The sequence below is a fragment of the Gobio gobio genome (assembly GCF_949357685.1).
Source record: "Gobio gobio genome assembly, chromosome: 16".
Taxonomy (NCBI): domain Eukaryota; kingdom Metazoa; phylum Chordata; class Actinopteri; order Cypriniformes; family Gobionidae; genus Gobio; species Gobio gobio.
The window spans coordinates 20642255-20664133 of record NC_137109.1 but is presented as its reverse complement, the minus strand read 5'-3'; the positions used below and the strand labels follow the sequence as shown (position 1 = coordinate 20664133).

At 38.7% G+C, this 21879-nt stretch overlaps 2 protein-coding genes across 2 annotated transcripts; one reads left to right on the top strand and one right to left on the bottom strand.

Annotated features, from left to right (window-relative positions):
* Positions 1–409: 409 nt before the first annotated feature.
* Positions 410–11192, top strand: p2rx3a (purinergic receptor P2X, ligand-gated ion channel, 3a). The gene is made up of 12 exons (XM_079839838.1): positions 410–698; positions 4030–4165; positions 4279–4350; positions 4454–4508; positions 4613–4715; positions 4812–4889; positions 5322–5463; positions 8771–8907; positions 9604–9697; positions 9770–9835; positions 9920–9997; positions 10091–11192. Exons 1-12 carry the CDS (start codon positions 565–567, stop codon positions 10211–10213), a joined length of 1218 nt encoding a protein of 405 aa, XP_079695964.1. The 5' UTR covers positions 410–564; the 3' UTR covers positions 10214–11192.
* On the bottom strand, positions 10427–21456 carry LOC307140356 (uncharacterized protein). The gene is made up of 6 exons (XM_079839827.1): positions 21291–21456; positions 18791–19821; positions 14898–15034; positions 14125–14635; positions 13786–14028; positions 10427–11440 (listed from the first exon to the last, which is right to left on the bottom strand). The coding sequence occupies exons 2-6, from the start codon at positions 19610–19612 to the stop codon at positions 11252–11254; spliced, it is 1902 nt and encodes a 633-aa protein (XP_079695953.1). The 5' UTR covers positions 19613–19821; positions 21291–21456; the 3' UTR covers positions 10427–11251.
* Between the last annotated feature and the right edge of the window lie 423 nt (positions 21457–21879).

Here is a 21879-nt window from a genome sequence, read left to right as displayed (position 1 = left end):
GGAGCATTTACTCTTGCACTCTATAGCAGGCTTTGAATGATTGACTTGTAGTAATGTGACAAGGGTGAACAGTTTGGAGTTTTTAGAAATGTACTTACTTAAAAAAGTACCAACATGATTGCAATTTTTGGAGGCGAAATGAAAACAACAATATCAATGGTCATATTGTGACTGTGGTGAAAATGCCAAAGACAAACCCAGAGTCACAATGTGGAATACATTAAATTTACAGTATGTGTGCCTAAAGAGCAAATCAACTGTTATAATTAGATGTAGTGATGTGTTTATATTTATTAAAGGTTTGGTTTGTAAAAAAAAAAAAATCCCCAAAATAAAGCTGAGAAGAGATGAGCAAATGGGCAGGCTATAAAGGAAATGCAGCCAAAGCCCCCTGGGGCTCGATGGGCATGACCATAAAAAGGGGAGGAAATTTGTGGTCAAAAGTATTTTTTTTTTCCAATACGTCAAGTAAAATAAGATCCCTCATTCAGCAGACGCACAGTAGCGAGGAACACACTGGTTTGTCCTGATCTCAAGACTTTCTTCAGCGTACACACTTCTACTATGGCTCCCAAAGTGCTGCGCTTCATCAGTGATTTCTTCGTCTATGAAACAGCCAAATCAGTTGTGGTGAAGAGCTGGTCTGTTGGAGTCATCAACCGTGTCGTCCAGCTGTTAATTATTCTGTATTTCATCGGGTAAGATTTGATTATTTCCCTGATGCTAATTTTAATTTACACTCATTTCAAATATTAGAGTGTTGGTTAAAGTAAAACAAGAAAATAGGTTTGAATGCAGTTAAGGGATTTTACTTGGTGTTTGAGCAGAACATGTAATTAACCTTTGGAAATGTTTCGAAATATGAAGGTTTCTGACTATAATGTTTTATTTCTGTTTTGTTGCAAATGGAAAAATGTATAACATGGGGGAAGATGCCGCAGCAGAACTGATGTGCTTACCTTTAATCTGTAACATATTTAGATATAAGTTTAGCAATGTGTTATTATAGGAAATAAACAGAAACATTTGCAAATTTATATGTAATAGAACAAAATGTAAAATTATTCAAAGAGGCCTGGTTGGTTGGTCCCTTATATCTGGGATAAGAAGTCCCCATTCCACCTCCCAATGACTTTTGATATAATTCTTAATAATATTTATATATATACTGTAAAACACTAAACCAACTATTCTATTTAAAATTTAATTTAGATTTAGTTGAATAATTAAATAACCGATGACAGACAAAGCAGAATACTGAATAATAACCATTAATGACTAAATTTATAATAAAAAAAAGGCGTAGCCATTCATCAAAATTGCTGAGATGAGATTTTGTGCCATATGGTTAGTAGTATCTATGGTCAGTATCTATCTATCTATCTATTTATCTATCTATCTATCTATCTATCTATCTATCTATCTATCTATCTATCTATCTATCTATCTATCTATCTATCTATCTATCTATCTATCTATCTATCTATCTATCTATCTATCTATCTATCTATCTATCTGTCTGTCTGTCTGTCTGTCTGTCTATCTGTCTATCTGTCTATCTATCTATCTATCTATCTATCTATCTATCTATCTATCTATCTATCTATCTATCTATCTATCTATCTATCTATCTGTCTGTCTGTCTGTCTATCTGGAATATCTCATAATTCCAGTGTATTATCATTTTAAGAGTCATTTTATGTATTTATTTACCATGTTATTAAACTATGGGAGTAATTGTTACACAAAAATGAAGATTAGCCCATGATTTACTGACCCTCAAGTCATCCGAGGTGTATATGACATTCTTCTTTCAGACGAATACAATCTGAGTTATATTAAAAATGTTCTGGCTAATCCAAGCATTATAATAGCAGTAATAGTTGCTCTGTTTTTGAAGTCCATAAAAATGCATCTGTCCGTCAAATAACGTGCTCCATGCGGCTCCAGGGTTTTAATAAAGGCCTTCTGAAGTGAATCGATGCGTTTGTGTAAGAAAAATATCCATATTTAAAAATGTATTAAATTTTTTTTCTATGGCTCTGCATCAGCCGTCCCCGCGCCATCACTTCCGGCGAATAAGGTCGAAAAACATGCAAAATACCGGTGCGATCATAGATATATACATAGATTCCTCATTAGTGCCCGTGTAGATCGGTCGAATGAGGCATCTATGTATATATTTCTTTGATCGCGCCAGTTTTTGACCTTATTCGCCGGAAGTTATGGCGCTGGGAATACTAGATGACATACGTCTGATAAGAGGTAAAAAAATAACATAAATACTGTTTGGTTTCTCGCAGAACCCGATCGTTTCGTGTCTTAAGATATCAATGTGTCGCCACGAGCCGCATGGTTTAATAAGGATTCGTATGTCTATGTGTTTTTACTCTCATTGCTCTCATACTCTAAAATATCCCCATTGACATGCATTATACGACTATCACACTACAACGGTTGGAGTTAAAAATCTTCATTTGTGTTCTACTGAAGAAACAAAGACACCTACATCTTGGATGCCCTGGGGGTAAGCAAATAAACATAAATTTGTTTTGGATGAACTATCCCTTTAATTAGCCTGCTTGTTATCCATTTAGATGGCTTACTATCCTTTTAGCCAGATGCAACATATAGTGGGTGGCTATGCTACAGTGACAGGTCGCTCTAAGCGCCTGATGTTGGACCAGTGCCTAGGTTTGGTTACTGGAGGGTAAGAATCAAGGCACTCAAGACACAGGAAACGACTGTATATGTATATATATATATATGTATATGTATTTTGATTGGTGCAAAAATAATAATAAATGCAAATGTAACACAATCACAACAACAATGAAATAAAATAAATAAATTCAAATGAAACAATAGTCCTTTTCAGATATCTTTTGAGTTCTGTTCACTATTTAAATAGCTTTCTCCTATTTACTTCGAGTTATTCGAGTTATATTTCAGCCGTTTAGTTTCTAGATATTTAGTTTCACTAACTTTTAGTTTAATAAGAGCTTTTGTTATTTTGGGGTTTTAGTTCCTTTTCACTCTTTTAGTTCCCACTCATAGAAATGATTAAACCAAATTAAAACATAAAATATGAGAAAAATAAATTACATTAATCACAAATCAAAACAATTTGAAACAATTCAATTCTTCAACAATATAACAGTCAATAACTTCTCAATCAAAATGTTCTTTTGTCACTCAAAGTGGAAAAATATGTTACACTCCTAAAAATAAAGGTGCCAGGAAGAACCAAAAAGGGGTTTTCACGGCGATGCCATAAGAAGAACCATTTTTGGTTCCCCGAAGAACCGATTTGGGAAAGGTTCTTTAAAGAACCATTTTTTTCTAACCCGTTTATAGTCTAAAGAACCTTTCTACGCTATAAAGAACCTTTTGTGCAAAGGAAGGGTTTTGGATATTTACGGTTCTTCATGGAACCATACATCTTGCCAAAGAACTTTTATTTTTAAGAGTGAAAGTGTCTTGCTGTAGATTAAAAGTTGTGTTGCGACAGTCAATAGTGCAAAATGATCAACGTCGGGAAAAAATCGGATCCTTCCGATCAGAATGTACACAATGAAAAATGGATTCCACCTGCTTTGTAGAGGGCACTACCGGAATCTTCCGTTTGCGTTTCCCTCAAGTCACTGTGGTTCGGGTTGGGTAGGCTCGCCATCTCAGTGTCAAAGGGTTCGCACTAAAAACATGACCAAATCCGGAGGTATTATATATTTTACACCCGCATGGATTTACAGGGGTTCTCATCAGCAATCGTCGGTGGTAATATCAACAATCTCATTCTTAGATTGATCTTGCTTCTTTTCTCTCTCTCTCTCACTCGCTCGCGATCAGCAATGCGTGTGCCTCTCACAATTATTTGGACATGATATTCTTTTCTTTCTGTTTCTCATATAGCAGGATTCTAACCTGTGTTGCACAGATGATAGTAAAAGTATTAAAAAAAAATCAATGATCTTAATAATGAACAGATTCAATCACTCATTTTTTGTTGTTATGTGTGCGTGTTTTCAGTTGGGTGTTCATGCATGAAAAAGGACATCAGGTCCGGGACACTGGGATTGAGTCTGCGGTCATGACCAAAGTGAAGGGCTTGGGCAACTTCAGTAACCGTGTGGTGGATGTAGCAGACTATGTAGTACCATCACAGGTCAGCAAATGTGCATTTCAACAATGAAATATGAAACTCCACATAATTACGTTTCGGATCCCCATTCTTTTCAAAGTATTGGTCTGAGGTGAACGTTTCTGCACATTTTTCAGGGTGGTTCAATGTTCTCTATCATCACCAACATGGTCATCACAGCCAATCAGACGCAAGGACGGTGCCCTGAGGTGACACCCAAACCTCAGCTAACTTTCTTCTATACTTTAAGTATGCGCCCTTATGTACTTACACACACTCTCTCTCTCTCTCTACTCTTCCTTTCTCTGTCAGACTGACATTAAGTGCACAACTGATGCTGACTGCATAAAGAATCATTTAGGGAATGGTGAGTTCGTTGTCTTTCTATAATACTTCAGCGAGTAACTATGTAGCAGAGAAGCATGCTAATACTTTCTAGGCTGCTTCAGATGCATCGCTCCTTTCTCACAGGTATTATAACAGGCAAGTGCTTGAACAATGATGTTGGAAATGGCCCAAAAGGATGGTGTGAAATGGAAGGCTGGTGCCCTGCAGAGAATGACAAAATTTCTGGGTAAGAGTGCAACCTTTAGGAATTATAATCCAAACTGGATTAAATGTGTTTGAAAGTTTTAACGCTAGACACATGAATTAATCCGCTCACTCTCAGAACGCCAATGAAAGAGGTGGAGAACTTCACCATCTTCATCAAAAACAGCATTCGCTTCCCTATGTTCAATGTCATTAGGTGAGTTTCTTACCTCTGCATAAGGATTAAAAACTATTCTGTTGTGAGAAGCCATTTTAATTTAAAAATGTATATTAATCATTTAAATTAGGGCTGTCAATGCTATGTATGAATATACTACAATTAATTATTCTTTTAAAAAAATGTATTGCAAAATGTGGGTCAAATTATGGACTTATGTTCAATGGTACAAAGGTAAAACAACCAATATGTTGAGTGCACTGTTCATATTTAAAGTTTTATTCATCTGCCACAATGTGCATTTCAGTTGCCTTGTGATTAATGCCAGTCATTCAATTAAAATGTATTGACAGCTCTAAACTTAATTCATAAAGTGCCCTTTTGAAAGAAAGGGAATTCAAATAGCCCAAATAATAATAATAGCCTAATATTGCTTCAGACTTCTGATGTGCTGTTTCTCTCATTTCACAGGGGCAGTTTCCCTTCAATCATTGACGATGCTTACATTAAGACTTGTAATTATGACCCAGTGCATCATCCGTTCTGTCCGATCTTCAAAGTAGGAGATATCCTGAAACACACAGATCAAAGTTTGGACAACATTACTAAGAATGTAGGTTACCTTAGCTATTAATACGTCTGGTCTTGATCGGCAAGGTGCTACATAACAGTCTTTACTGATGAAAGGCTAATAATTAAATTGAATGTAAAATTTAAATATATAATTTGGGCCGAACAATTATTCTCAATAAAAGTTAAATTGCGATATAATGTAGTACGATTAAAAGTACGCTATATTGTCATACGTTTTGCGACGCCTGACTTTACAAGCACATGAACTTTAATGACATCCTATTCTTAATCCGTAGAGTTTAATATGGAGTTGGCCCACCCTTTGCAGTTATAACAGCTTCAACTCTTCTGGGAAGGCTTTCCACAATGTTTAGGGGTGTGTTTATTGACCATTCTTCTAGAAGCTCATTTGTGAGGTCAGGCACTGAATTAGAGCGGAGACGGAGATGTTGGACGAGAAGGCCAGGCCTTCTCGTCCAACATCTCCGTCTCCGCTCTAATTCGTCCCAAAGGTGTTCTATCGGGTTGAGGTCAGGACTCTGTACAGGCCAGTCAAGTTCCTCCACACCAAACTCACTCATCTATGTCTTTGTGGGTCCTTGCTTTGTGGGTCCAGTCATGTTGGAACAGGAAGGGGTCATCCTCAAACTGTTCCCACAAAGTTGGGAGCATGAAATTGTCCAAAATGTCTTGGTCTGAAGCATTAAGAGTTCCTTTCACTGGAACTAAAAGGTGCCAAGCCCAACCCCTGAAAAACAACCCCACACCATAATCCCCCCTCCACCAAACTTAACACTTGGCAAAATGCAGTCAGGCAAGTACCGTTCTCCCGGCAACCGCCAAACCCAGACTCGTCCATCGGATTGCCAGACAGAGAAGCGTGATTGGTCACTCCAGAGAACACGTCTCCACTGCTCTAGAGTCCAGTGGCGGCGTGCTTTACCCCACTGCATCCCGTGCTTGCATTGCACTTGGTGATGTAAGGCTATGATGCAGCTGCTCGGCCATGGAAACCCGTTCCATGAAGCTCTCTACGCACTGTTCTTGAGCTAATCTGAAAGCTACACAAAGTTTGGAGGTCTGTAGCTATTGACTCTGCAGAAAGTTGGCGACTTCTGTGCACTGTGCACCTCAGCATGCGCTGACCCCGCTCTGTGATTTTACGTGGCCTACCACTTCGAGGCTGAGTTGCCATTGTTCCCAATTGCTTCCACTTTGTTATAATACCACTAACAGTTGACCGTGGAATATTTAGTAGTGAGGAAATTTCATGAATGGACTTATTGCACAGGTGGCAACCGATCACGGTACCACACTTGAATTCTCTGAGCTCCTGAGAGCGACACATTCTTTTACAAAAGTTTGTAGAAGCGTCTGCATGCCTAGTGCTTGATTTTATTCACCTGTGGCCATGGAAGTGATTGGAACACCTGAATTCAGTGATTTGGATATAGTGCATACACTCTCAAAAATAAGAGTACAAAATTGTACTTTTTTAAGGTACAAGTGGCCGTCACTGGGGTGGTACCCTAAAGGGTACATTTTTGTACCTCTAAGTCAGGGTAGGCAAGTTCGGTCCTAGAGAGCTGATGTCCTGGAGAGTTTAGCTCCAACCCTACGAAAACACCACAGTATAAAACTCATGGCTCCCAACATGCATTGCAGCATTAAGTATGTCACCATTGTTGAGATTCATATGCTGATTCTTGATATATGTGTGCATCTAAACTTTTTTCCCCCTAGAATGTATCTAAAAATTAAAATTCAGAATGTCTGATCTGTGGCAATAAAGTATTGTTGGTGAATATTATTTATAAACATAATTTTTTTCGGTGAGTGATGAGTTTAGTCAAAACATTTTCTTCATGACATTTGTGTGTATGGCTTCTTTTGATTTGAATAGATAATACTGTAACAAAAACCACAAACTCACATAAAAAGCCAAAAGTCAAACTGCCCAACTAAAGGAAACACTAATCACCATAATGGTAATATTTTGTATTACACTTTTAAATATTACACTTTGTACTTGACCACTTGTCAGCTTAGTACTTACATGATGTATTTCCTGTATTTGGTTCTAGTAGGCATGAAGATGGCAAGTGTGCTTATAACTTTTGATTACCCGACACACTTACACTGTAAAAAAAAAATCAGGTCTCCAATTGAAAATTTTCTACATTTTTCAGTTGGCCAAATTGAATTTCTGTGAATTGATGCAATTTAATTCACAGAAATTCAATTTGGCCAACTAAAAAATGTAGATGTGACCGGTCCCTTGAAAATGTTCAATTGGAGACCTGATTTTTTTTTTAAAAAGTGTATAGGGTTGCAAAAAATGCAAGTGTTTACAGAGCTTTTTTTATTTTCAATAATGCATTCAATGCATTTTTTTTTTTTAAACCTTCTAATTGTCTGTTATGTAACTAACAGAAGACACAATTTTACAAATGTGGTGCTTCTAATATGTATAATTATAAAAAGTGATAAAAAAAGCAGTTGCAAATGTTGTTCAAAATACACATAGCCTACTCATTGCACAAATTAAATGTACAAAACTTTGTTTTAATAGCAAATTATATGTAATATCGAACTAATTTAACTTACAGTGGAACGTTTTCCTCGTCATCTCGTGATTTCGAGAACGTAATGCATAATGGGATATGCTTAGCCTCAAATACCACTCCGCATTAAGCATTAATGGCACTGCACTTTGGCCTTTTTAAGACATGGGACAGTCTTGCTGTCAGGGTTGAGGTAAGGGATGAGGCGAGGAAATGCAGATAAATGGGTTTTTAATGATAATAATGAAACAAGACAAACAAAAACTACCCCAGGGGGAAAAGGCTTGGGTTGGCTTGGCTTGGCTTATCAAGTCTAGGTTTATATGACATTCTTCTTTTAGACAAATAAAATCAGAGTTATATTAAAAAATGTCCTGGCTCTTCCAAGCTTTATAATGGCAGTGAATTGTTGGGTCATTTTCGAAGTCCATAAAAGAGCATCTGATGGATCTTTCTTACACAAACACATCGCTTTACTTCAGAAGGCCTTTATTGGCCCCCTGGAGCCGTGTGGAGCAGTTATATGATGGATGGATACACTTTTTTGGACTTCAAAAACGACACAACCATTCACTGCCGTTATAAAGCTTGGAAGAGCCAGGACATTTTTTAATATAACTCCGATTGTATTTGTCTGAAAGAAGAATGTCATATACACACACCTAGGATGAATTGATGGTGAGTAAATCATGGGCTAATTTTCATTTTTGGGTGAACTAACCCTTTAATGTGGAATCTGCTTGTCACATTTTGTTTTGTTCTGTTCTGTTTTTTGTGTGTCAGGGAGGAGAGATTGGAATTAACATCAACTGGAAGTGTAATCTTGACTACAATGTGGAGAACTGCAATCCCACATACTTCTTCACACGCCTGGATGCTCCTTTTGCGCAGAGCAGCGTCAGTAAAGGATATAACTTCAGGTAGCACATGAACACACATACACTCTAAAAGCAATTGGGTTGTTTTAAGCAAACATTTAACCAAACCGCTGGGTTAAAACAACACATTCACTGGGTTAAAACAACCCAATTGCTGGGTTTGTCCATATTCAACCCAACTTGGGTTGTTTTTAACCCAGCATTTTTTTTAGAGTGTAGGCTAAATCCGAAATCGCCCTTTATAATAGGGCTTTATTTGAGGGGACAGCCATTTGTAGTGGTGTCCGAAACCATAGTGGACGTTATCGAGCGCAATCAGTCAATCCCACATTGCACCGCTATAACCAGTGTACAGCCGATGTACACTCAACAGCTGTCTGAATTCACTCACTCGTTTTCATTCACTCCTACAAGTGAACTCTCTTAGTGCACTAACTAATAGTGATCGAGGGTTTAGGGCAGGGGTCTCCAAACTCAGTCCTGGAGGGCCACTGTCCGCAAAGTTTAGCTCCAACCCAAATTAAACACACCTGAACCAGCTAAACGGTGTCTTACAAGGCCCTAGTAAGACATTGATTAACTGGTTCAGGTGTGTTTAATTGGGGTTGGAGCTAAACTCTGCAGGACAGCGGCCCTCCAGGACCGAGTTTGGAGACCCCTGGTTTAGGGGGTGATTTTGGTCTACTCATGCACCATTCTGGCTTTTCTTCAACTGCATCTTGTTTTTGTCTCTTCCAGGTTTGCTAAATACTATCAGTCCGAAGATGGAACTGAGTCTCGAACGCTTCATAAAGCTTATGCCATCCGCTTTGAAATAATAGTGTCTGGCAATGTAGGTAGATTGTATAGCGCTATACGCTATATATGGGCTTGTGTGTGTCTAACGTTGCGTATCTATTTGCAGGCGGGGAAGTTTAACACTGTGCCATTTCTGATTAATTTGGTCGCAGCTTTCACTTCAGTCGGATTGGTAAGATCTTTTTGAGATGCAAAGAATAATGCTGGCAAAAACACACGTGGAGGCACATACTATACATATCTGACTGTTTTTCAGGCTACGGTGTTCTGTGATATCATCCTTCTCAACTTTCTCAAAGGGGCGGATGAGTACAAAGCGAAGAAATTTGAAGAGGTGCCTGATTGTTTATCTGACTTGAATTTACTTGTAGAAGTATGCAGAGGTAAAGTAGAACAATGTCTTATCTTTCTGTCGTCTTCGTGACAGGTGTCTGGCATTGTGTCGGAGTCAGGGAAAGAAAGACCCTACCAGGGCAGCCAGGTGTCAATCAAAGCTTTGGGGAAGAGCTCAAATGACTCGGGGACCTTTTCTATTGGACGGCAGGAGTGAGTCACACGCTCCGACAAACCCATGCGACTTTCAAATCATTATAATACTTATTTCTAGATTTTGAATTATTTGCAGTTTCTTCAAGTAATAGTATAAATAGCTTATTTTAAGTCTGTGAACCTTCCGGCTGTTAATGAATTGCAATAAAGACGTTCTTTACTCGAACCCTCAGAAAAAACACATCTATACATATACACTATATACCAGTCAAATGTCTGTAAACACCTGCTCATTCTTTATTCTTACTATTTTCTACATTTTAGAGTAATAATCAAGTTTAAACTATCATGAAATAACACAAGTATGAGAGTTACGTTGAACCCAAAATACAATCAAAACATCTTGTTTCTTTTCTTATATTTGAGCTTTAAACAGTATTTAAGGAGTTTCCATGTTTGCTGGACACTTGGCTGCTATACAGTTTTTATCAACATATTATTTTCTAAAGAAATTCACAATTTGTTTTTAGTCAAACCTTTGAATGATAGTTTACATTAATAAGCAGCAGCAAATGAAATGACAAACAAAGAATTCTTCAAGTTACAGATCATCTTTCAGCATGTAAAATTAACAAAGAAAAAAATATATATGTGAGTATATACACACTTTTCCTTTCAGAAGCTAAAAGTGCATTCAGTATTCATTGATATTTATTTAGTGTGAAATATTAGTCTAAACTTTCATTCTGTTGACTGTTGAGATTGTATGTAATGTTAATCTTATCAAATGAATGTGAATTATTTCTATTGCTATTTTATTACATTTCATTTTTATTTTAAATAATTTCAATACGGCACTGGCATATAACAATCTCATTAAAATAAGTTTTGTTGTCATAATATATATGTACACTCTACTAATATGCAACTTTCAAGGGTGAAAAAGGTACAAAGATGTCATTTTAATGGTACTGCCCTAGTGACAAGCTGTTGTACCCCTATAGGTACCATTTTTACACATTAAAAAGTGCATTACTGATAATTGTCTGTTATTATGTGAGCTGCAGAAGTTCAGGTGTGGAGTCAGATGCGAAGGGAGTTAAAATCTGTACTTTGCACTTTTGGATTTTAAAGACACCATCCACTTAGGGTATGAAGGCCGGGGAGAAGGTTCCTCTGGGCATTCATTATCATCATCTTCATCATCATCATACTCTGGCAAGTGGCTGGGCTGTAAGATGATGACCTCCTCAGAGAATCGCACGCGCCGAGTATCTTCCATCCTCCTCTGGGAGATGAGATAGAAAGAATGACATGATTGTAATTGTGGACACTATTATTACAAATGTTATATTATACAGGGAGTGCAGAATTATTAGGCACGTTGATTTTCTGATCATATTTTTTTTCCAGGCACATTTGACCAATTCCAAACCACAGTAATCCTAATAACTACTATTGATTTAGTATTTAATAATGTATAAGTGATATATAATTGTTCATGAAGGCTGGAAATGAAAATCACCTTATATTCAGGTGTGCAGAATTATTAGGCATGTTTTCTTTTACAGATAAATTGAGCCAAAAAAGAGATTTAACTCAGACTGAAAAGTCAAAAAGTATTAAATGCCCATGAGAAGGATGCAATACTAATGCAATACTAGACATTGCAGTTAAGGCATGACCATTGGACAGTGAAATGCTCGTTGGGTCAGCAGGATCTGACAAAAACAGGTGGTGAAGAAAAGACACCTGTTAACTGCAAAAGAATTAAGAATTAAGGTGAAGAATTAAGGGTGAAACCATCAGGAACCCTTTAGTCTCCAGCGCCACCATTTTCCAAAGCTGCAACCTACCTGGAGTCTCCAGAAGTGCAAGGTGTCAGGATCTCAGAGACTTCAGTTAGGTAAAGAATCCTAAAAAATGACCCCCACTAGATAAGAATCACAAGCTAAAGTGTTGTAAAATACATGAAGAAGGTTTTTTTATAGGCTTTATGGACAGATAGGTTGAGAGTGACTCTTGAAGGACCAGCACCACATCCTCTAGTACCACTGTTTGAAGAATTCATCTTCCAGAATCTGGCAGTACGTTTTGGGAGTTCATTTTAGTCCATCCTGAAGTCCGTTTTGCAGAGATGGACTAAAAATGAACTCCCAAAACGTACTGCCAGATTTCTGTTCTAAAATATTTTCAAATGTAATGTATTCCTGTGACGATAAAGCTGAATTTCCAGCATCAGTGTCACATGATCCTTCAGAAATCATTCTAATATGATGATTTACTGCCAAATAAATATTTCTGATTATTATCAATGTTGTCAATTATCATTATCATTTATGTATCAACAGTTGTGCTGCGTCATATTTTTATGGAAACCATGATATAGATATATTTTTTCAGGATTCTTTGATGAACAGAAAGTAAAAAAAGCTTTTTGCAAAACAAAGCATAATTACGGTCTCTTTTGATCAATTTAATGCATACTTGCTGAATAAATGTACTAATTTCTTTTTTTTAAAGTATTAATGCCCCCAAACTTTTGAATGGTAATGTGCATGCTAATTGAAAGTAATGAGGATCGTCCTCATAGCAGTGTAGGTTCCTGACGTTACACATTAATCACAGTATGACCTACAGAATCTGCCAAAGAATTTTTGTAGTGACTCACATCGTAGTAGCCTGTGTCACAAGACAAGCTAAAAATTCAGCACCACCCAACAATTAATTCAATAATGGCACTAAAGCCACAACCATCTCGACATAATAACACGTGCGTCTGTAGTCTATAATAACAGATTATGTTCACACCCGTCATTTGTTTATGTTGAATCAAAATTAAATCACAAAACTGATCCTAATATTCATACAACTGAAGTTATATATCATTTAAAGTGCCACTATTATGCTTTTTTTTAAACTGCATGCATTGATAGCTGTTTGTTTGCCAAAGCAAACTTTGCATGCACTTCCAAATGAGGAGGACTCAAGACTGGGTCATCTGACCAATCAAAGCAGAGTAGATCAATCACAACAGACTGGGTCATCTGACCAATCAGTGTAGAGTAGACCAATCACAACAGACTGGGCCATCTGACCAATCAGTGTAGAGTAGACCAATCACAACAGACTGGGCCATCTGACCAATCAGTGTAGAGTAGACCAATCACAACAGACTGGGCCATCTGACCAATCAGTGTAGAGTAGACCAATCACAACAGACTGGGCCATCTGACCAATCAGTGTAGAGTAGACCAATCACAACAGACTGGGCCATCTGACCAATCAGTGTAGAGTAGACCAATCACAACAGACTGGGCCATCTGACCAATCAGTGTAGAGTAGACCAATCACAACAGACTGGGTCATCTGACCAATCAGAGCAGAGTAGACTCTCGGAAAGGAGGAGTTTAGAGAGACCGAATCCTTGATCAAACCGTTTCAGACACTGTGAGAAAAGACGTGATGCTACCCTGTAAATTATGAGAAAATTATGTGTTTTTTGACCTTGGATGCATGTTAATCATGACCAACAAAAACAATATTAGGAACCTTTAAAGTAGCATAATAAGGGCACTTTAAAACTGGCTTGTTGAATGCATATTTTCTTTTGGCATATAGTAAATCTTGTACCTTTTTGACCGTAGTCTCCACAGATACAGAAGACTCTGAGATGGTGTCCATCTGCGAGTTGAGGGAAGACGTGGGTGAGATGCTGCGGACAGAGTCTGATGTCTCTGCAGCCACGAAAGAGCTGCTGTAGTCCTCGTCCTCCATGTCTTGTGTTGTGTGTTCAAATGGACTTCTCCTTTTCGTCCAATGCTCTCTTTTACGGCTCAGAGATCCCTGGGATTTTATGGACGATCTGTCCATTGGCTGAGAGAAAAGAAGGAAAAGAAATAAGAAAGAATGAATGAATAGTCTAACATGTTGCTAATTAATAACTACACATCTTAATGCTTATACTTTCACCTTAATATATGAAAAGTCCAAGAGAGGTATGAAATCCTCTGTCCCACCTTGGCTGGGGTCGGACACTTGACTAGACATCAATTGTGGATCGCTATGCTCAGTTGCTTTTGATTTATTTGGATCAAGCTGGGAAAACTGTGATTGTTCGTTTGATTGCTCACTGAGATCAGCGTTTTGCAACTCATTTGTAAACGGGTCAGAAGTTTGTAATAGATTTGTGGTGCGATCAGTAACATGTGATGAAGGAACACTCATCTGGGACGTCTCGGTGGGGTTGTAAACAGGTATATTGGAGGCAAAGCTCTCAGAGAGCGAAGGTTTAGTCATACCTAAATGGGAATTGGTTGTGCCGTTGCGAGTCAATTTACTGTGCCGTTCTTCTTCACGTGATTGGTTGATATTACTTTGTGGCTCGTTTGATCGGTTAACTGAGAGAAACTGAGCCCACTCCGTCCCGCTGAAGATCTCCTCCATTAAATTAGAAGTAGTGCCAAATGACAAAAGACTGTCACTGAGAAGAAGTATGAAAGATAGGAGTTTAGTCATTTGAATGTTCATAAAAATCCAAATACAGCCAATGAAAACCAGTATTTAATAGTTGCACCCTTACTCTGAATAGCTCTCATATTTTCTCGTGTTTTCATTATTTTAGCCCTTACAGGGTCACACATTCTTTCTTGATGAGACAGGCGTTTTAGAAGAAACAGAAAGTGATTCATGGATCAGACCCGTGGAATGTTAACTATGTCTGAAGCATATTTCTAACATGGTACCTCATGTAACTTAGCGAAGCAGGGCCATCTTCATCCAGTGCTGTGTTGATCGGTTCATGGTGGATATCTGTAGTCCCAGCGGGTGCTGTAGGTGTGTTGTTCACATCGATGGGCCCCGATACCGGCGAGAGATTACTCTGAATATAAGCATAAAGGACGTGCTTTTAAAGTAATTCTAGATTTTGCATGGTGCTTGTGCTTGCTCACAAAAAGCCTCTGCCGTGATGTTGAATTGTTTGGGTAAATGATTGCTGGGACGTTGCTATGTGGTTGAAATTGACATTGTTTTAGTGTTTTCTTCACACATTGTTATGCAATATTCCTAGGTGGTAGTTAAGGCATTGTTATGCAATTGCTAGGTGGTTGCTGAGCAGGGCCTAAAACTAACTTTTTGCCACACCTGCCAATGGCCAGTGACTTAAGTTTAAAATTTACTAGCCATAAATATTTTTACCGGCAATGAAACCAGTTAATTTTAGATACCAGTGAAAATTCACAATTCTCTATTCAAATTTCGATACCACAGCTAAAACTACTTGCCAAACTAACCCAAAATCAGTAAAGAGCTGTGGATGGTTGTTTTTCTTTGTCCTTTTTTGTTTGATTAGGCCAATATTAGGCTGCTGTCCCTTTAAGACCTAATGCACGGATCCAATACACTGATACAGGTTCACATCTTTCTCTACTTTTTACGCTCACTTAAGATATCACCGACTATGTTTACGAGGATACTCCCTGAGATTTTTGGCATATTTTTTGTGAATTTGTCCATTCAAGCGCAAGAGGGCGTGAAAAAGAGCTTAATTCAGTAGGCTATTTGTGCGCTGTCAGCTCTCAGATGTGTGTCAGATTCGGATGTGTGCACACAAAACTTCCCGCACATCATGCAAGTAACAAATCGACTTTTGCGACTTCTTGCACTTCAATATTTAAAGTCCCTGTGAACCAGAAGGTGCAACCGACTGTACTTCTTGTTGTAACATATTTCAAAGTGAAATGGAATATTGAATAGATGGCAGAGTCTTACTTTTGCGCACCTCTCCATATCCCCTCGCTCATAGCAGACTGACAGTTGGAGTGGTTAATGCCTGGGACACACTAGACATTTTTCAAATCTTAACCGATTTTAAAACTCTGGGAGACCACAGACATAAGGGCAGTTTTAAGTGATATTTAGCACTATAATCCTCCGAATGCACAAACTAGAAGATTCGTCCGGACCGCGAGACTACACACCTGTCGATTATAGGAACATTTCCACAGTGAGACGAGATCTCCCGGACACTCGCGACATTAAACGTGACTTGAGAAGTAAAACAGATGGAGGACGATCAACGTCGTCAATTTTTTCTCCTGGCGTGAGTTTTTTTTACGGAAGAAAAACAAAGGAGAAAAAAAGAATATGGGAATATATCTCCAGCAAGCAATTTTTCATTTAAAGGAACACGTCAACTTTTTGGGACTTTAGCTTATTCACCGTATCCCCCAGAGTTAGATAAGTCCATACATACCATTCTCATCTCTGTGCGTGCCATAACTCTGTGTGACGCAACCACCGCTAGCTTAGCACAAAGACTGGAGGTAAACGGCTCCAGCTAGCCTACTGCTCAATAAGTGACAAAATAACGCCAAGATTTTTCTATTTACATGTTGTGATGTGTGTAGTTACATCATGTACTAAGACCGACGGAAAATGAAAAGTTGTGATTTTCTAGGCCGATATGGCTGGGAACTCTCATTCCTGCGTAGTAATCAAGGAACTTTGAGCCGTACCATGAGTGCAGCGGCGCAATGATATTACACAGTGCCTGAAAATAGGCTAACTTCCGTCAACATAACCAACGTGACAACCTGCTAGCACAGAGAGCGTGCTGGGGACTATTTTCAGGCGCTGCGTAATATCATTGCACCACTGCATCCATGGTACGGCTCAAAGTTCCTTGATTACTACGCAGGAATGAGAATGAGATGTAACTACACACATCACAACATGTAAATAGGAAAATGTTGCCGTTATTTTGTCATTTATTGAGCAGTAGGCTAGCTGGAGCCATTTACCACCAGTCTTTGTGCTAAGCTAGGCTAGCAGTGGGTGCGTCAGACAGAGTTATGGCACGCACGGAGATGAAAATGGTATGTATGGACTTATCTAACTCTGGGGGATACGGTGAATAAGCTAAAGTCCCAAAAAATCGGCGTGTTCCTTTAAGTCGTCCAAACACAGCCCTGGCGTCTAGGCTAAAACAAGGCAAAATTTGGGTTGGCTCTTTTGCAGAGGTGGACAAAGTACACAACTCCATTACTTGAGTAAAAGTAAAAGTACTATTGGTTAAATATTACTCCATTACAAGTGAAAGTTGTAAAGATAGATTTTTACTTAAGTAAAAGTACAGAAGAACTTGCTTTTAAAAGTATCAAAAGTAAAAGTAAACATTGTTGTATGAATGCACGCTGTTCCATCATGGTGGTTTAAGCCAGTCATACTCTATCTGACATGCTAGCATATATTGAACTCATTTAAATACTTGCTTAAAAGTTACAAAGCACTTATCAAAGTCAAAATCATACTAGAAAAGAAAGGTTTCTACATTGTGTTTATTTGACAGGATTATGTAAAAACATATTTCTGAATGGACTTCAGTTAACATTATTAGCCCAACTACGCTTTTGCATGCTAACTAACATCATTGTGGAACATTATGCGTTAGCGCTGTATCCACAAGGCTATGGCAGCTTGGTCGGTAAATCTATAAAAATCATTTGATCAATCATACTTCACACCAGTGTTAATTTTGACAGCAAATTTGGATTTAGTTTTAGTCAGTCTTTTGACTATAATAAGATTTTAGTAGATTCAATAGACTAAACTTCAGTACTTGTGGTCTGGCGTCTGAGAGGCAGCTTTCTGTGTGCACTTTCGTGTCGTCGCACTTTTTAAGACTTATCCACGTCTGCTCTTCTGAATTTTAACTTTTAAGTATGACTATGTTTGCGCGCACTGCGTCTGGGAACTGCCGCCTTCTATTTTGCCATCAATTGATTAATGTTCAAAAAATACTTGTAAATCATTGAACTTCATGTGATCCTACAAGAGTGATTACAGATAGGCTGTCTGCAAAAAAAAAAAACGAATCACGCTTTAAAGAAGAAAAACCATCCACGTCTACGACTTTCTACTTCAAGGGCCTTGATAGAAATGTAATGGAGTAAAAAGTATGATATTTGTCTTTCAAATGTAGTGAAGTAAAAGTTATAAGTTTCCAGAAAAAATACTACTCAAGGAAAGTACAGATACTCAAACAGTAAATTTTATTAGTTACTGTCCACCTCTGCTCTTTTGGCTAGAAGTGGGTTACTCATAGCTGGATTATATTGGCTCTATAGTTAATTTCCGTGGCATGTTTGTGGCTGCCAAGATTCAGCTATAAAAGCATCCGGTTGGTGAAGCTGAACAACTGAGCATTTTTTGACAAAAAGTCGTTTGCGACAAGCCTAGAATCAGGCCACACCTCCAACCCCCTGATCGCTTGGAGGTGCAAATCAGGCTCAAATTCAGACTTAAAATCTTCAAGTGTGTGGCCAGCCTAAGGATATTCAACCCATCAGAGAAGGAACGCCATTCCAGAGCAAAAAACCACGACAAACCATTTTTTTCGGTGTATTAACGAATGAATTGTTCACCACAAGACAAGTAATGTGCGCTAACAAACGAAATAGAGTTAAAAAGTAAAGTATCCCAAATTACAATCCCAATAACAGTCGTGACTTCTAAATGAGGCTAGTTTAATAACTTGCAGTGTCCGTTTCAGTGTAGTAATATTGATGCCTAAGCAAGCTCCATTAATAGACAAAGAACTAGTAGAAACCTGGCGTTGACAGTATTAAATACTCACTTGTACTTCATTCTGCGCTGGTCTTTCTCCATCACCTCTGGTCAATGTGCTTCTGTGTCTCTCTCTCCATCTCTCTTTCACATTCTGCGCCCACCTTTTAGCTTCCCCCCACTTCTTCCTACTCGTCTTTGTCGTTTTTCCTGATTGCTCATGAAGTCCGATGCCTTCAATTTTCTCATTCACAGCAACCCAGCTCCATGTGCCACTTTGATCCTTGACCTCTGGTTTTTCCACCACTGAAGATGACGATGATATCAGTGTTGGAGCTAAAAGGTCAGGGGGGTTTTGGAAGGAGTCTGGTTTGCATAACGGTGGCACATTTGAGCTGGTGGTCTCCCCTTCCGGAGAAAACTGTTGCATCTTCTCCGGCCTGGGTATCTGATCGTCTCCAACCCAGGAAGTGACGTCATCGGTCCTCTCTGGCGTAAAGCGCTTGTGTTCCCCCAAAATCAATGGTGGTCGTTTTGGTTTCAAAGAGAATCCTGAGTTGTGTTTACTGATCCTTTTGACAGGTCGCTTAGGAGTCAATGCACCCCCGAAATGAGAAGATTGTTGAGTCCAAGAATTCTCACAGTTATTCCAAACTGAGGCGCTTCCATCTTGCTCTTTATTTTGGGAAGAAAATCCAAACTGATAAACTGTTGTTTTAGATGAATCCTCCGCTGTTCCAGATGGACTACATGTTTGCATATCAGCGAGCGAGCTACTGTTGTTCTCAGCGTTCAGCCGTAATTTCTGAAGCATAGATTCCAGCAAGGCATGAGTGTCTGAGACGGGGTTCAACGCTGCCATTGGGCTGTATGTTACCACATGCGCACACATGAGTAGAGACACCTCACAGATAGTGGGTAGATGTACACTTTAAAGCAGACTCACTCTAGACGCTCAACTTTCACCCATGCTGGTTACAATTCCACAGATCCTTCATTTATATCCTCATGTTAGTCCATACAAGTACTTATTTCTATCAGTCATTCAGCTCCCCTTGTTTTCCATCCCTCCTGTTAGCTCTCTAAATCTTTTCTCGATTTCTGAAAGGTTGCAGAAGGAAGGAGTGTTATGAATAATAGTGCAAAATGACAGAAAGAGGTGTGTCCAACACCCAGATGGACAGGTAAGACAAGTGTGTCAGGATGAAACATTTAGTATTTTTGTCACTCCCTCTGACCAGCTGAGGAATGACTGAGACACTGTCTTAAAAAAAAAAAAACCGTGAGAACATTTTGATGTCTTAATATGAAGTCACAGCTTCAGCAAGTGGAGTAATTTCATTTAATTGGTGACCCATTTTCTTTTAAGCAGCCAACAACTGTTATCTAATGCAGAATCACTAATTTTATTATTACACTAATTGTAGTAATTATTGCGGTATATTAGATAGCTGTATATAGTTATATGGCTATAAATATGTATATTACTATAAAGTAAATTACAATAAATTATATGGTTACAATGCAAGAACTAAGGTAATGTGAATCAAAACTACACCGATCAGGCATAACATTATTCCTAATATTTTGTTAGTCCCCCTTTTGCTGCCAAAACAGCCCTGACCCATCGAGGCATGGACTCCACTAGACCCCTGAAGGTGTGCTGTGGTATCTGGCACCAAGATGTTAGCAGCAGATCCTTTAAGTCCTGTAATCCTTTAAGGACTCAAGGTTTCCCATGTCCAAATGTTTGAACATTGCCCAAAGCATCACACTGCCTTCGCCGGATTGCTTTCTTCCCATAGTGCATCCTGGTGCCATGTGTTCACTAGGTAAGCCACGCAAACACACCCGGCCATCCACGTGATGTAAAAGAAAACGTGATTCATCAGACCAGGCCACCTTCTTCCATTGCTCCGTGGTCCAGTTCTGATGCCCACTGTTGGCACTTTTGGCAGTGGACAGGGGTCAGCATGGGGGACACCCAGACTGGTGTGTGGCTTACAGAACCAGCATTGACTTCTTGAGCAATTTGAGCTACAGTAGCTCGTCTGTTTGATCGGACCACACGGCCCATCCTTCAGCCACGTGCATCAATGAGCCTTGGCCGCCCATGACCCTGTCACCGGTTCACCACTGTTCCTTCCTTGGACCACTTTTGATAGAGACTGACCACTGCAGACCGGGAACACCCCACAAGACCTGCAATTTTGGAGATGCTCTGACCAAGTCGTCTAGCCATCACAATTTGGCCCTTGTCAAACTCGCTCAAATCCTTACGCTTGCCCACTTTTCCTGCTTCTAACACATCAGCTATGTGTTCAGCAGAGTGCCAAACAAGAACTAGGGAGCTGATTGAGACGCACCCGTGATCAATGTTATTCACTTCATAATGTTATGCCTGACCAGTGTATATCAGAGATTAATGATGTAGTAGAATAATGCTAAATTTTTATTAAAATATTTTTAATGGAAGATTAACAGCGGGTTGAACAATATTTTGTAGGAAAACAAGAAAAGAAAATATGCATATGAAAAAAAAATACTACCGGTATGTTATTTTAACTTACCACGAAAATACACACTATAGCTCAGGTTTAAAATGCAATAGTCCATGTTCACTATGCAATATGTGCCTTTAAAAAAATAATCGTTGATCTAAGTTCGACACCCAGTATCGACACACGTCTCGAGTTTTTGACGCACTAGTGCTTGGAAACATCCGGAGCATTGCTTGAAACGAGGCTGTCACGTGACCTGAGAAAATGAAGCTTCTTTACCTCACTGACACGTCACGCCGGGCTCAATTACAAAGCGCATCGATTGTGCTGTCCCATGCCTGCTATCCATTTAGTGCAATATTATAATTATATTGGTCACGCATATGTATGTAGCTTTTTTTTAACTTGGTGTATTGTTGTTAATTGAAATATTATTAAAAACAATGTCGTGTGAATTTCTGTTTTCTAAATGTAAATTAAAACACCTTGAGCTCAAACACTGTTCCCCAAAAAATAAATAAGTGTCCTTCCTCAACCCCAAACTTGGTTGCTGCTTGTAAACACTGTCCTCAGTTGTCAACAGCTCACATTGGTGTGTTTAATTTCGAATAGTATTGAATAAAAATATGTAATTGCATTTGTGACAATGTGCATGTTT

Bases quoted from the DNA above. Each gene is read 5' to 3' on its own strand.
- p2rx3a (XM_079839838.1), top strand. From the start codon at position 565: ATGGCTCCCAAAGTGCTGCGCTTCATCAGTGATTTCTTCGTCTATGAA. The intron at 4,166-4,278 runs GTCAGCAAATGT...CACATTTTTCAG, and splicing joins ACTATGTAGTACCATCACAG to GGTGGTTCAATGTTCTCTAT. The intron at 9,836-9,919 runs GTAAGATCTTTT...ACTGTTTTTCAG, and splicing joins CTTTCACTTCAGTCGGATTG to GCTACGGTGTTCTGTGATAT.
- LOC307140356 (XM_079839827.1), bottom strand. From the start codon at position 19,612: ATGTGTGCGCATGTGGTAACATACAGCCCAATGGCAGCGTTGAACCCC. The intron at 14,636-14,897 runs GTACCATGTTAG...ACTTCTTCTCAG, and splicing joins GCTTCGCTAAGTTACATGAG to TGACAGTCTTTTGTCATTTG. The intron at 14,029-14,124 runs GTGAAAGTATAA...CTTTTCTCTCAG, and splicing joins TGGACTTTTCATATATTAAG to CCAATGGACAGATCGTCCAT.